Source organism: Rhinoraja longicauda, chromosome 10, assembly GCF_053455715.1.
Source record: "Rhinoraja longicauda isolate Sanriku21f chromosome 10, sRhiLon1.1, whole genome shotgun sequence".
Classification (NCBI taxonomy): Eukaryota; Metazoa; Chordata; class Chondrichthyes; order Rajiformes; family Arhynchobatidae; genus Rhinoraja; species Rhinoraja longicauda.
The window spans coordinates 45,540,824-45,556,528 of record NC_135962.1 but is presented as its reverse complement, the minus strand read 5'-3'; the positions used below and the strand labels follow the sequence as shown (position 1 = coordinate 45,556,528).

The following is a 15,705-nucleotide window of genomic DNA, read 5'->3' as shown; positions in this document are numbered from 1 at the left end:
TCAAAGAAATGACCAAATGTTGAGAGAAATGTTCCAAGAAATGACCAAAGCTGATAATTCCTGAGCAAATCCTTCCTACTGTGGACTTTCAATAGGCCAGTGAGCATATAATTTTGGTCACGAGTTTACTATAGATCTTTGACATCTCACAGTAAAAGTTTTAAATGTACTCTATCCATATAGAATCAGTACTAGCCACATAATTAAAAGAATGGCTATTATCTAATCCATACCCATCAGCAGCAGACCGAAGAGGCATGCTGTTCACTTAAAATGTTGGCAAAACTGCAAGACCCGGCAAGTGTAATTATTTTAGATATTAGTGTTTTCACTGTTCCATGTGCAAGTGATACACAAGATACAGTAAATCCACACTCTTGCACTACATGCAGACATATCTAATTCTGTTTGCATTTTATGTACACGACAGATCATAACGATTTACAGCATAATTTAATATGCAAAATAACTGAATGCAAAGAAAAATAGGAGCTTTATCCTCCACCAGTTTGCAATTAAAAATATCATACCTGTACTTTTTGTTGATAAATTCTGTCTTCAGGATGGTCCTCTCCAAGGGCCCGTATCTCACTTTGATCAGAGACTATACGCACAGATCCATGCTATTTAAATAATAACAGGAAAGATTATTTAATTGATGAGTAAATTCTGTCGCCTCCTGATGACGACAGCAGAGGCAGCAATTTGTTATCACATTATTTATGAACAACCAAGAAATCAGAATTTAAAGACTGCATTTGGAGCATTGCGTGAAGTTCTGGTGGCCCCATTACAGGAAGGATGTGGAGGTTTTGGATAGTGTGCAAATGAGTCTTACTAGAATGATGCCTGGACGAGTGGGGTTTAGCTAGAGGGACCATTTAAGACAGATTTGGATCATTTTCCCTGGAACAAGGTGAGACCTGATAAGTTTTGACTGTCTACCTTTCCTCCAAGGATGGAAATATCAAATAGGACAGGGCATAACTTTAAAATGAAAGGGGCAAAGTTTAAAAGGAAATATGCAGAGCAATTTTTTTTTTTAAACACAGGATGGTGAGTGCCTGGAACACGCAGTCGTGGGTGGTGGTGGACGCAGATACCATAGTGGCCTTGAATAAACTTTCAGATAGACACGTGGATATGCAGGGAATGGAGGGATATGGATTATATGCAGGCAGATAAGAGTTGTTCTTGCCATCATGTTTGGCACAGACATTGTGGGCTGAAGGGCCTGTTCTTGTGCTGTACGGTTCTACATGCCACAAAACAAATGTTCTTTTTTTTTAAAATGACAACAAAAGTTGATGACAAAATACTTACGTATCTGGATAAGCACTTAAATAACCAAGGAATAGAAAGCTATGGCCAACATGGCAGTAAATAAGATGAGTGCAAGGGGATATTTGATGATCTGTATGATGAGCTGAAGGGCCTGTACAACTCAGTAGTTCAATGACACTGGACAAAACGAAGTAACGGCACCATCCACACACAAGACAAGATTATTTCATAACACCCTGAGACCTGAAGTACATTATTTTCATCTGTGTCAATCCATTGTGCTTTTATATAGAAATTGACAGTACAAATGCAAACCATTCCATCCATCGTATCCAAGTATGCTAAAATTTAAAAAAGAGCACCCAGCTCGATCACTTTTTCCTGGTCTCAAAGAGTTTCGAAGATTAAGGCTCCACAAATGTGCGTCCAGCTACGTACGTACCACAGGTCACGAATAGTCTCCAACTTAATTTGAACATGGCACGATTTACAAAGGTCATATGCTGGTCACAATTCCTCACCTAAGCGAGTTCCCAAAGCTTCAATTCATCAATCTTTCAAATATCTAGGTATCTCCACTTTGAATATTTCCAATAATCTTGGCTTTACTAACTTCTGGGGCAGAGAATTCCAGAGACTACCCTCTGAGAGAAGAAATTTCTATGCATCTCAATTTTAAATGGTCATTGCCTTTTCAAGAGACTAGTCAAGCATGATTTCCCCTTCATAAATCTGTGCTGACTTTGACCGATCCCATCACTACTTTCCAAATGCGCTGCTATAACATCTTTAATAATTGACTCCAGCATCTTCCCCACTACTGATGTAAGGCTAACAGGTCTATAATTCCCCGTTTTCTCTCTCCCTCATTTCTTAAAAAGTGGAGTTACATTGGCTACCGTCCAGTCCACAGGAACTGATCCAGAGTCGTAAGAACATTGGAAAATGATCACCAATGCATCCACGATTTCTAAGGCCACCTCCATGAGTACTCTGGGATGCAGACCATCTGGCCTTGGGGATTTATCTGCCTACAGTCCCAACAGTATACCTAACACCATTTTCTGACTAATGTGGATTCCCTTCAGTTCCTCCCTCCCACTAGATCCTCGGTCCCCTAGTATTTCTGGGAGATTGTTGGTATCTTCCTTAGTGAAGACAGAACCAAAGTACTAGTTTAACTGTTCTGCCATTTCCCTGTTTCCCATTATAAATGTACCTGCCTTTAACTATAAGGGACCTACATTCGTCTTCACTAATCTTTTACTTTTTACATACCTATAGAAACTTTTTGCAGTCAGTTATTATATTTTCCACAAGCTTTCTTTCATGGTCCTTTTTTCCCCCCTCTAAATTAACCCCTTTGTCACCCTCTGTTGAGTTCTAAATTTCTCCCAGTCCTCTAGTTTGCCGCTTCTTCTGGCCGATTTATATGCCTCTTCCTTGACTTTAGCACTATCCTTGACTTCCCTCGTCAGCCACGATTGAGCCGCCTTCCCAGTTACTTTTTCACAAGATAGGGATGAAACAATTTTGGAGTTCACCCATGCATTCTTTAAATCTTCGTCATTGTATCTCCACTGTCAACCCTTTAAGTATAATTTGCCTGTCCATCCTAGCCAATTCCCGTCTCATACCTTCAAAGTTTCCCATTTCAACAATCCTAATTCTGGACTTGCTGCCTGTCCTGCCCCTTTCCCAGCCATGTTTCTGTTATGGTTATAATATCCCAGTCCCATGCAGCAATCCATGTCTTGAGCTCTACTGTCAGTCAGGCCTCTAGCATCCAATAACAGCCATAGATCTATCAGAGTTTCTGCACTCTGACTTGCCACTGTGTTTGCTTTCTACTGAACTTTCTCACACTAACATTATTCATTATTGAGTGGTAACGTGGCATTTAGAAAATAATGAGATTGGCCAGAATCTACGTGGATTATTTGAGGGAAAACCATGTTTGGTAGATCTATTTGCAGCTATCACAATACAACCTTCTTGTTATGACATATTTCAATTTTCAAAAGGCTATCGATGTTTAGAAGTATTAATCAGTGCAGATTGGAGAATAAGTTTACATACAGAAAACACAGCAGGAATAAATAGGTTGTTTTCATCACGGGCTCTGGCTATTGTGATGTTGCAGGCATCAATGCCATGACCCCAGCTGTTCACCATCGATGTCAATGATATGGATGAAAGGCATCCAAGTGGAATGTGTCCAAGTTTACTGATGATGCAGAATCATTAGGCCCTGGCTATTTTGCAGTTCTACCGATACTGATTCTACAGCATCCAAGCTAATGTCTCTCCTTGCTAAACAGTGTGGGCTATGAGAAGGATGCTAGAGACTTTGGAGGGATGCTCATGTCCATGGGCAAGGACATGGCATATAATGAAGAAAAACGTGAGATTATCTCCTTTGTTGGAAGAATAGAAAGGTGGAACATTTCTTTTAACGCAAAAGAACAATTGGTGTTGATACTCCTGATGTGCTTTATGTTCCTGATGCCAGGGACCTGGTAGCCTTGCACACAAATTACAGAAAATGTGTGTGCAGATATTGCAAGCAATTAGGAAGACAAATGATATGTTGGCATTTAGTGCAAGAAGACTCGAGTACATATAACCTCTGTGGTACGGCAGTTTGGGCAACAGAAATTCGCCCTTATGGAATTTATAAATCACTACAGAAATTACAGGCATACAGAATTTAAAAAATCATCATTAAATTTACATGAAAGAATGTAAACTTCACAAAATGTTTTATTCAACTTGCAATTCGTGACATATGTGCAGATGCCATGGCTCTGTGTTATGTAAAAAAGTAATATGGGACATTTTCTATGAAAGCAACCCCAAAATGCAGGGGTCATCAGTGCCAGGGTAGGGCTGATATCAATTAGATAAACCCATGATGCGACAATTCTGGAACATTTTTTACATGTCTTGTCTCTCTCCCAAAGGAAGAATACGCAATAAAACATGTGCAAAGAAGGTTCATTAGATTGATTCCTGGGTTTGGTGTACATTGTGAGATTAAACAGATTGGGCCGATAGTTTTGAGTTTAGAATATCAGAGCATGACTTAATTGAAAAAAGACAATAGGACTGACAGGAATGCCTTAATGGGAGTCAGCGATCTGCTGACTAAGTGGTCAATACTTTTGCCATATCAACTTGTGAATGTTTTATGGCTGGACCATGTCATTCACATGTATTCATCAGTTGATTTCTTTAATAGTGAGAGAGTAGATGTTATCAACATTAAAGAATCATAATGGAACACCAGGTCAGCAATAATATTCCATTTCTGGAGCTTGCTTTCCAAATCTACTAGCAACCACACCGAGAGGCCATAAGGATACCAGACATGCAAAATGGAAGTGAAAACAGATTCCTCAGCATGTCAAACAGCATCTAAATAGCAAAACAGTTAACAGTGCCGAGCCAGATGTGAAACATTCACTCTTTCTCTCCCTATATATGTTACCTGACCTGTGGAATTTCCAGATTTTTTTTCAGATTTCCAGCATCTACAATATTTTCATTTCAATTTAAAAAAGGAAGATTAACATGAGTGGACAAAGTGATGCTCTACAGAGTTGTGGGGATGAGGAACCAGAGGGATTGTAAAGAAAGTGCTCGAATCCACCTGTTGCATTCAAACTAGAAAGACACTGACTGCCCCCATTAAAAATTGTCCTGCATATGAAAACAAAATATGTTGACTTGATGAGTAACCCTAAAACAAAAATAATTGCAGCATCATTCTTGGCTGTCAACACAATTCATGGACTAACTGTCCAATGTTTTTTTCCTTGATACAGCAAACAAATACTCCACCGTAAAAACTTTTGGACACGTCCTAAAGAAAACTTGTAGGAAGGAACTGCAGATGCTGGTTTACACCAAAGATAGACACATAATGCTGGAGTAATTCAGTGGGACAGGCAGCATCTTTTTTTAAATTGGGAGTTGGATATAGTTGACAGTAGATTATACTACAATGCCCAAGCTATGTGTAGCCACGTCTTTGATGGAGTCATTGGTGAATGGTGCCAATTACAATTGTGCACCTGCCTCTCACCCTTCAAACTCTGTTAGTGATACTACTCTGAAGATAGATACAAAACGCTGGAGTAACTCAGTGGTCAGGCAGCATCTCTGGAGAAAAGGAATGGGTGACATTACGGGTCGAGACCCTTCTACAGATTCCTGGGTGTACGGATCCTTTTGTTATTACCTCTTCCACAGCCAACAACTGACCATTGTGGGCTTCACCTTTCCTGGCTCATCGGTGCCGGCTCAGATTTGTTCTGTTCCTTTTCATACGTCTAGACTCCCAGTCTGAAGAAGGGTCTTGACCCGAAACGTCACCCATTCCCTTTTCTCCAGATATGCCACCTGACCCGCTGAGTTACTCCAGTATTTTGTCTAACTACGGTGTAAACCAGCATCTGCAGTTCTTTCCTACACAATGAACCATTCTACAATTCCTAGCTCAACATCTGCTCTGATCTGTGGTTTTCACACCTTACCCTTCCATATCTCTAGTCTCCTCCACCCCCCCCTCAACTCTTCCTCCCCCCCACTCTATTCCTCCTCCTCCTCCCCCTACTCTATTCCTCCTCCACCCCCCCCCCTCAACTCTTCCTCCTCCCCCCCTCACTCTATTCCTCCTCCCCCTACTCTATTCCTCCTCTGCCCACCCCCTCTACTCTATTCCTCCTCCTCCCCCCCCCCCCCCTACTACTCTATTCCTCCTCCCCCTCCCCCCTACTCTATTCCTCTTCCCCGCCCCAATGCCATCGCGTCGGTGTCAATGGAGAACTCTTGACTTACTGCACCGTCCATCGCGCCCCTCGAGGCGCCACCAGGCGGCCGGCCGGCCGGCTCGCGCTCCGGGCTGACAAGCGGCGCGTGCCCCGGGGACTGACACATCGCCCGCGAGCCTCACGGGTCACTAAGGAGCCGGAGCTGCGGGTGGAGCTGGAGCCGGAGCCGGAGCCGCCACCAGCATCAGCAACTTGGCCGCCGCCGCAGGAAGTGACGCTGCGAACAATTGACAATCGCAACGATCGCCCCCGGCCCGGCCAGCCAATCAGAGCAGCGTTGCCCGGGGTACCATCTGGGCCCGCTCACAGCGCGAGGCGGCCTGCTCCCGGGGACCAGGATCGTTGCAAAAGCCTGGCAGCGCTCGTGCCAAGGCTGCCACCCTTCGTTACAAAGCGCTCGTGCAAAGGCTGGCACACTTCGTTGCAAAGCGCTCGTGCAAAGGCTGGCACCCTTCGTTACAAAGCGCTCGTGCAAAGGCTGGTACCCTTCGTTACAAAGCGCTCGTGCAAAGGCTGGCACCGTTCATTGCATCGCGTTGTTGCAAAGGCTGGCACCGTTCATTGCATCGCGTTGTTGCAAAGGCTTCCAACGTTCGTTGCAAGGAAGGCTGGCAACGCTTCCAATGCAAGGAATGCTGTTGGTATGTCCATTTATCCATTTCAACAGAGCATCGCCTCTGTTTAAAAACATGCAACAGTACAGCACAGAAACCGACCTTTCGACCCACATTTAAGTTTAGTTGATTGTCACGTGCACCGAAGTACTGTGAAAAACCTTTCGTTGCGTGCTATCCAGTCAGTGGAAAGACAACACATGATTACAATCGAGCCATTCAGAGTTTAGGAAGGCACTGCAGATGCTGGTTTACTCGGAAGATAGACACAAACTGCTGGAGTAAAGCAGTGGGACAGGCAGTATCTCTGGAGAGAAGGAATGGGTGATGTTTTGGTTCGAGACCCTTCAGACTGAGAGTCAGGGGAGGGGGAGACGAGAGATATGGAAGGGTAAGGTGTGAGAACGACATGGAAGCAGATGATGATCAAGGAAATGTAGAATGGTTCATTGTTAGCTGAGGGGAAGGTGACAACGAGGCATACAAATAGTAAAATTAATCAGGGCAGTGAAACTAATCAGAGAACAGGGATGGGGGAGGGATGGAGAGAGAGAAATCAATATACTGCTGGGTTGTAAGCTGCCCAACCAAAATATTAGGTGCTGTTCCTCGTTGCAAGGCTGGCAGCGCTTCCAATCCAGGACCGCTGTCGCTATGCACCATTCATCCACTCCAACATAGAGCGCTGCCTCTGTTTTAAAACATGCAACAGTACAGCCCCGGAACAGGCCTTGTGTCTTCTCTCTCCAAAGATGCTGAACAACTGGAGCGTTTTTGGTATTTTACAAGACGGGTGTGCACCCGTTGGGTGCAAATCTCTGCTGCGGGCGGTCCTGCGGGCGCGGCTGAGGGAAGGGGGGTGATAACGGGGGTTGAGGAGGGATGGAGTGGATGAGGGGAGAAGGGGGGTTGAGGGTGGATCGAGTGCTTGAGTGGGGGGAGGGGAGGATTAGGGGGGATTGAGTGGATGAGTGGGGGGGAGGGGATAAGGGGGGATGGAGTGGGGGGGAAGGGGAGGGATGGACTGGGGGGGGGGAGAGGGTGCTGGACCATTCAGGAGAGGTTTGGAACCAGAACCGTTGGGTGGAAAGCTCCCCTTCGGGCCCAGCAACCCTACCGATCTGTGGACCCGTTGGCGGGCGGGGAGCGTCCCCTGGGGCCATGGGCAGGACCCGATGGCGGGCGGGGAGTGTCCCCCGGGGCCATGCTGGGCCCAGCAACCCTACCAACCCGTGCACCCGTTGGCGGGGGGAGCGTCCCCCGGGTCCATGGGTGGGCGAGGGGGGACAGGGAAATGCCACTTACCTGGGCCCCATGTGTCCAGCGCTGATCACCGGGGAACGGCAGCGACTGCCATCTTGTTGGACCCTCTGCCGCCGCCTCTGGTGCCGCGCTGCACCACGGGAGGAAGGTCAGGCGTGGGGCACGCCGGGACGGGCGCCGGTCCTCGCACTGGTCCTCCCGGGGGGGAAGCGCATTTGTTAAAGTTAGCACCAATTCTGTACGCTGAAGGAACTCAGCAGCATTTGTGGAAGAAAAGGAATTGTCAACATTTCATGTCAAAACCCGACGTCAGGTCTAAGAGTAGAGAGGAAGAAAGGCAGTACAAAGAGGAGAGGGGGAGTGTGAGCGAGGGACCAGTGGGTCACTGGTGGACTGAGGAGGGGTGAAGGATGGCATGCATATTGAGTGAGGTAATGGAGATGGAGTGGAGAGGATGGTAGGAGTGGAGTTGGAAGACATGGGCAAGTGAATGATAGATGGGAGGAAATGATGGGGGAAAAGTCTCAAATAAACTAGAGGAAATCAGCAGGTCAAGCACCATCTGTGAGGGGTAAGGAATTGTCGATGTTTCAGATCGAAATCCTGCATCAAGACCGGGTGTTATTTCTGTTGCAATACCAATGGTTTACTCTCATGACTAAGTGGTGGTAAAAAGGGCTACTTTAACTGATGTATAGAGAAACTTTAGCAGACATGACTACAGTTATGAGATAATATATTTTTTATAGTTATGAGATTATACAGTATAGTTGTAAACTCATTTTTCTGACAGAAATATAGTTTGCAAAGCACACCAAAAAATCAAAAGCCTCATTATAATACTTGTAAGACTCTAAATTATGCATACCTGTGGAATTATACTTTAGTATGAGAAACATACATACAATCAAAGGTTCATGAATGGAAAGAATACTTTTGATCTTAATTTGACAGATTGTCCATTGAGATTTTATTTAGCAGGTGCTTGAGAATAATACTCTTGACATTGTGGTTACAGTGAACTTTAGAAATCAACTCAAACAAATGTTTTATAGTTTATCAGGAATTTTACCTATTGTTCCATTATGCATATCATAACTATAATTCCCGAGACAACATGCTACATTCCTTAGGGAATTCATTTAAGGTCCTTTATTTACCCCCAGCTACTTTGCATCGAGAAAATCAATTTTCATCAATTGCAAAAAAAAATTGCTTAGTTTTGACATTATTAAAATCTTTAAATTGGCAGATGAAGCTGTCGCAAATCTTTTCATTTTCCAAATTACTGGAAGATTTAATCTTTTAAATTCTTTGATATGTAATTAGGGTTAATATGTCAATGAGACAAGATAATGTAACTCTACATTTCAACGCAAATGGAAGGAAAATTATTCTGAAGATTCATTGATTATCTGATATACTTTCCCAGAATTTGTAAGTAAGAATGAGAACTATTTTTATACCATTGTTTTAACTCAATTGCATTCATATTTTCTTTCTGTAATCTTTCTTGGCAAAATCAAGCATGTTTTACTGCCTGAACTAGAGAATGTGAAAACAAATTATCTGAAAACAATTTTTATTGTCACGTTTTAAGAAATATTTAGACATTGGACGGATTTAGAAGGATATGGGCCAAATGTGGACAGGTGGAACTAGTGTAGATCGGACATGTTGGTCGATGTGGACAAGTTGGGCTGAAGGGCCAGTTTCCACGCTGTTTGACTCTATGACTCTCTCTCTATGTTTAGACAAATATGGGCCAAACACAGACAGATGAGGCTAGTGTAGATGGGATGTGTAGGTCATTGTGGGCAAATTGGGCCAAAGGGCCTGCTTCCACATTGTATGACTAAATCTTCAACATCTACAAGGATTAAGGCTGTGGTAAAGGTGTTCATTTAGGCTTTCAAACTTGTAAATGATTAGAAATATGTGTTATAATTTTTTCTCTGATGAAAAGAATCTCATTAAGCCAACAGTCTATGATTGTTATTCATGAAATGAGCTGAAATCCAATTATAATAACACTTTTTTATTTATAAATATTAATGACATGTGCAAGTAGCAAATCATACATCACTAGCAAGACAGGATACATACCAGGATATCTGAGATGTCCTCATTCTTTCGGGACTGTGGGTTCCCTTCTCCCATCAGAGATGAGGCCCACACTCGTGTCTCCTCAGTACCCCACAGCTCTGCCCTTGCTCCCCCTCCCCTAGTCACAACAGTGACCCACTAATCCTTACCTTCTACCCCATCAGCCGCCACATACAACACATAATCCTCCGAAATGTCCGCCACGTCCAATGGCATCCCACCACAAGCCACATTTTCCCATCTACACCCCTTTCCATGGACGATTTGGTTGTAATCATGTATAGTCATTTCAGTGACTGGATAGCACGCAATAAAAAAGTTTTTCACTGTACCTCGGTACACGTGACAATAATAAGCTAAACTAAGATAGAGAGCTAATAGTTCAACATGCAAATGTCTGCAATTTTGATATTGATTTTGCAGTAAAGTTTTATTTTTTGCATTTCAACAGAATAAAGAGAAAAGTGTGGGGATTGCATGTATCATCAGACTGGTTTTATCGTATCTTTGCCATTAAATTCTTATTTCAACACATGCAACTGTGAAACAAATAAGCTAGCACATACACAGAATTAACCACTACTTGTCTATGGTGTTCCAGTCATTAACATATCATCCAACAGTTATGTGGTAATTAAAGAGCTATTATTGAAAAAAACATGTTGCTGGAGCTATGGACCAAATTATTTTAATTCTTTTTGGTGAACAAGTAAGTTTTATTATTATGCCAATCAACAATACTTCATTACTGACAATAATCACATAAAGTATCTACATTTTACACTGTATCTCTTTTGATTGTTAATTGCTTCTTCCACAAATAGACATATCAACAGTCCTTAGAGATCAGTGGCAAATATTGGATTCCCTTCTGAAACAAAAATATTTAAACTGCTCATCGGGCATTGGAGTTTGTTTGCTTTCTTCTATTCTTTTGTTGGGCTATTGTTTTATTGGGATTTACAAGTGAAGTATTGGTCTGTGGTTTCATCCAGTTAGTTACTCCTGGTTTGTTCTGAATTTGGTCTGAGCTGCCAGTGATTGTTGTTGAATCTATGTGTACTGCCATTTGACTAATAGTTTTCTTTTCCATGATGAATTCCTGTTAAGACCAAAATAAATCAGCTTCAACATATTATACTAATTATACCTCCGTACATCCATGTAGTGTTCATTATTTTAGATTATTGCAAGACTTTATTTTGTAAAACTCAATTACAGAAACCCAAATATACACTGACGAGCCAAAACATTGTCAATATGGGCATTTTGACCGGTCTGCGGCTACGCAGCCCCATACGCAGCAGGGTGCGATGCACTGTGTATTGTGACACATTCCTCCCATGACCACCATTAAAAGTTTCTGTGACTTGTGCCACAGTAGACCTTCTGTCGGCTCGGACCAGACAGGATAGCCCTCGTTGCCCTCGTGCATCGATGAGCCTTGGGCGCCCAACACCCTGTCGCCGGTTTGTGGTTTGTACCTCCTCAGACCACTGTCGGGAGGTACCACCACTGACCACAAGCCTTGCTGTTTCAGAGATGCTCTGACCCAATCGTCTGGCCATAACAATTTGGCCCTTGTCAAAGTCGCTCAGGTCTTTACTCCTGCATCCAACACATCAACTTCAAGGACTGACTGTTCACTTGCTGCCTAATATATCCCACCCCTTGACAGGTGCCGTTGTAACAAGATAATCAATGTTATTCACTTCACCTGTCAGTGGTCATAATGTTTTGACTCATTGGTGTATTTTGGTAGTTTCTGCACAGAACACGCAGGCCCTAAACTCCATAGCTTTAACTCGAATGTGCCAGTTTCCTTTATCATCGTGACCTTTTTGCATATCTTTCATTCATTGTTCTATTTCTCTCTACATCACCGTCTATATCTCTCGTTTCCCTTTTCCCTAACTAGTCTGAAGAAGGGTCTCGACCTGAAACGTCACCCATTCCTTCTCTCCAGAGATGCTGCCTGTCCCGCTGAGTTACTCCAGCTTTTTGTGTCTATCTGTAGTTATTTAGAAACATTTCCTATGTGAATATTCATATATTCTACTCAGGGAAACTTGGTGAAAAACATGGTTATATATTACACTCAACAAATAGGTTCAAATTGCTTGTGGGTTATGTTCAATAATTAATGATAACTGATATAAAGATAAGAATCTTCCTAGCCTCCAATATTTAATCGTGCATCTCTACAACCCTCAATGAATGTTACATAATAAACACTGTGACATGTAAGGAAAAGTTAGACGAAAGACCAATGGTTGGTCAAAGAGATGGATTTTAAGAGTATCCTGAAGAAGGTAAAATGGGTGAAGGGAAGTGGATGAAAATACAGATCGGTCGCCTTCTTAATGAACTGTGGAAAAGACCCAAGGGATTGAATGGACTCTTCCTATTCCTATGGTCATAAGCGTTTCATTGTGGGAATTTCAAGCTCAAGCTAGCTAAAGGTATTGGGGAGTAATAGAAGGCAGGAGTACACCAAGGATTAGATTTACAGTAAGACAGAAGTAGCAACATCTGGTGCTGGGGGACAATTGCAGAGACAGGTGAACCCAAGGAGACATTTGCACAGTAAATTCCCCAAAGCACTTTGCAGGGTATCTCAAATAAGATATTAGCATCAAATAACAAGAGGAAGTAGTTATCAAGCAATTGAATAAACAATTGAGAAAAAAAACTAATGCTGGAACATCTGCATGACAAATCGGGGTATTTTCAAATTAATAACCAGTGTAACTTGGCAACCACGGCCATTTCTTAACTTAGTGATAGAGTCGTAGAATCATACAGCACAAAAATAGGCCCTTCAGCCCAACCTGTCCATGCCAACCAAGATGTCCCATCATTAGTCTCACCAGCCTGCATTTGGCCCATATCCCTCTAAACACTTCCTATCCATATGCCTGCCCAAAAGTCTTTTAAATGTTGTTATATTATCTGTCTCAACTACCTCCTCTGGCAGCTCGTTCCATGTACCCACCATCCTCTGTGTGAACATGCAGAGTATAACAGTATAACAGTATAACAGAACTTTATTGTCATTCGGTATAAGTATGACCTAGGTACCAGCAGCATGGCTTTGGATAAGTAAGTTGCAAGTTGAGAGGCAGACAAAAAAACCATTGGAAATGTCAAGGCCGGAAATAACCGTGGGAAGTTGGGATGGGGAGATCAAGGACAAATGTGTTTCAAAAGATGATAGCTTATAATACAGAGGTAGAAGTGACACCTTTTACATAGATAACATATATTCTTACCTTCACCATGTCCAGTTTTATTAAAATACTCATCTCCTCCAGAATCCCATAATGCTTGGCATAGCACTGTTCTGCCAAATTGTTAACAGCCAACAAGAGAGCACCAACCTCTTCACTCTAACAAACAATGAAAGATCAATTTGAACATAGTCTTAAGTTACCAATGTTTACAGCAGATCATTTAGATGCAGTATTACAGATCTCAAACCTATCTCTAATGAAGTAGTTGAGGCAAGTACTATCACAATATTTAGAGTCATATAGTGTCGAAACAGGCCCTTCGGCCCAACTTGCCCACACTGGCCAACATGTCCTAGCTACACTAGTCCCACCTGCCAGCCCTCCATATCCCTCCAAACCTGTCTAACTGCTTCTTGAATGCCTCAACTACCTCTTCTGGCAGCTAAAAGGCCTCTAAAAGACATCTGGACAGATACATGGATATGAAAGGATTTGGAGGGATATGGGCTTAACACAGGCAAGCGGGACTAGGAAAAAAGCGGAAATGGCGGCGCCTAACGGCTGCGGCTCGCTAGCAGTCTGTTCGTCTTTTTTCCTTTTTTTTTGTTGTGTGTCGGTGTTGGGATGGTTTTTGTTTTTTTTTGGTTGTGTATGTGTGGGGGGTGGTGGGGGGGGTGGGGGAAACCTTTCTCTTTTAGGTCTCTTCCTCACGGCGCAGGGTGCGGCTCGGCCGCGGGGCCTAACATCGCCCTGTGCGGCTCGGCCGCTGGACTTAATAGTGCCCGGTGCGGCTCGACCGCGGGACTTTTCATCGCCCGATGCGGCTCGGCCGCGGGACTTTACATCGCTGGTGCGGCTCGGCCGCTGGACTTAACAGTGCCCGGTGCGGCTCGGCCGCGGGGCTTAACATCGCCCGGTGCGGCTCGGCCACGGGGCTTAACATCGCCCGGTGCAGCTCGGCCGCGGGGCTTAACATCGCCCGGTGCAGCTCAGCCGCGGGACTTTTCATCGCTGGTGCGGCTCGGCCGCTGGACTTAACATCGCCCGGTGCGGCTCGGCCGTGGGACTTAGCTGCACAAGGCTCGGTCGCGGGGCCTTCCATCGCCCGGCTCGGCCGCGAGACGTTTCAGCGCCCGGTGCGACTCGGCCGCGGGGACTTCCACCCCCTTGCGGGGACTGTGCGGGTCGGTCGGGGACGAGCTGTCTGTCCGTGGGCGTGGGGAAGAGAGTGGAAGTTTTGTTGCCTCCATCACAGTGAGGGGGTGTTTGGAGTCACTGTGATGGACGTTTGTGTTGGGGTTATGTGTCTTGTGTTCTTTTTTGTGTGACTGCTATGTAGTTTCGTTCGGTACCTTGGTACCGAATGACAAATAAAGCTCTGTTGAACTGTTGAGATGGGACATCTTGATCAGCATGGGCAAGTTGGGCCGAGGAGCCTGTTTCCATGCTTTATGACTCCATGATACTCTTCCAGTCACGCTAGCCTTTGCAAATTTCCTACCACCCATTATTTCTTCTGATATCATCATTCCTTCCCACCTATGTCCTTCCTAATATGACTCTTGGCCACATTTTTCTCAACTTTAGACTTACAGCATGGAAACAGGCCCTTTGGCCCATCGAATAAGCGCCAACCAATAATCACCCCTACACTAGCACCATCCCATATACTAGGAACAATTTACAATTTACGAAAGCCAAATAACCTAAAAATCTGTACGTCTTTGGACTGTGGGAGGAAACCAAAGCACCCAGAGAAAACCCACATGATCACAGGGAGAACGTACAAAATCCATAAACAGCACCCGCAGACAGGATCGAACCTGGGTCTCTGGAGCTGTAAGGCAGCAGCTCTACTACAGTGCCACTGTGCTGCCTAAAAGTGTTGCCATTCTCCACTCATTACCATCTATCTCAAACCTTTGTTTTGAATTTAGTTTAGAGATTCAGTATGGAAACAGGCCCTTTGGCCCACCGAGTCTGTGCTGACCAACGATCACCCATACACTAGTTCTATCGTACACACTTGGGACAATTTACAGAAGCCAATTAACCTACAGATCTGCATGTCTTTGGATTGTGGGAGGAAACCAGAGCACCTGGAAGAAACCCATGCAGTTACAAGGACAACGTATAAACTCTATACAGGCAGCACCCGTAGTCAGATCGAACCTGGGTGTCTGGTGCAGTGAGACAGAAACTTTACTGCTGCGCCACTGTGTCTCATGTTTATATTACAGCATTCTGACCCTGCCCCAGCTTATAACTTCAATCCAGCATGGTTGCTTCACACACTAGCCATTGCTGCATCAGGAAACACAGTGCATTTTGCAAGGTATTATGCCAATAAATTTTAATTGGTGGAAAATT

At 44.0% G+C, this 15,705-nt stretch overlaps 1 protein-coding gene across 4 annotated transcripts in view; it reads right to left on the bottom strand.

Moving 5' to 3' along the window:
- LOC144597434 (ubiquitin thioesterase OTUB2-like) overlaps nt 1-15,705 on the bottom strand; it is a 47,000-nt gene that overhangs the window by 10,149 nt on the left and 21,146 nt on the right. For 3 of the 4 annotated variants that reach the window (XM_078406807.1, XM_078406808.1, XM_078406809.1), the window contains exons 8-9: nt 13,375-13,491; nt 531-623 (exon numbers count right to left, since the gene is read on the bottom strand). In XM_078406807.1, coding sequence (XP_078262933.1) covers nt 531-623; nt 13,375-13,491 — 210 coding nt within the window. Of the gene's footprint in view, nt 1-530; nt 624-6,126; nt 6,316-13,374; nt 13,492-15,705 lie in introns of those variants that run through there. The other variant, XM_078406810.1, reaches the window with a different exon arrangement.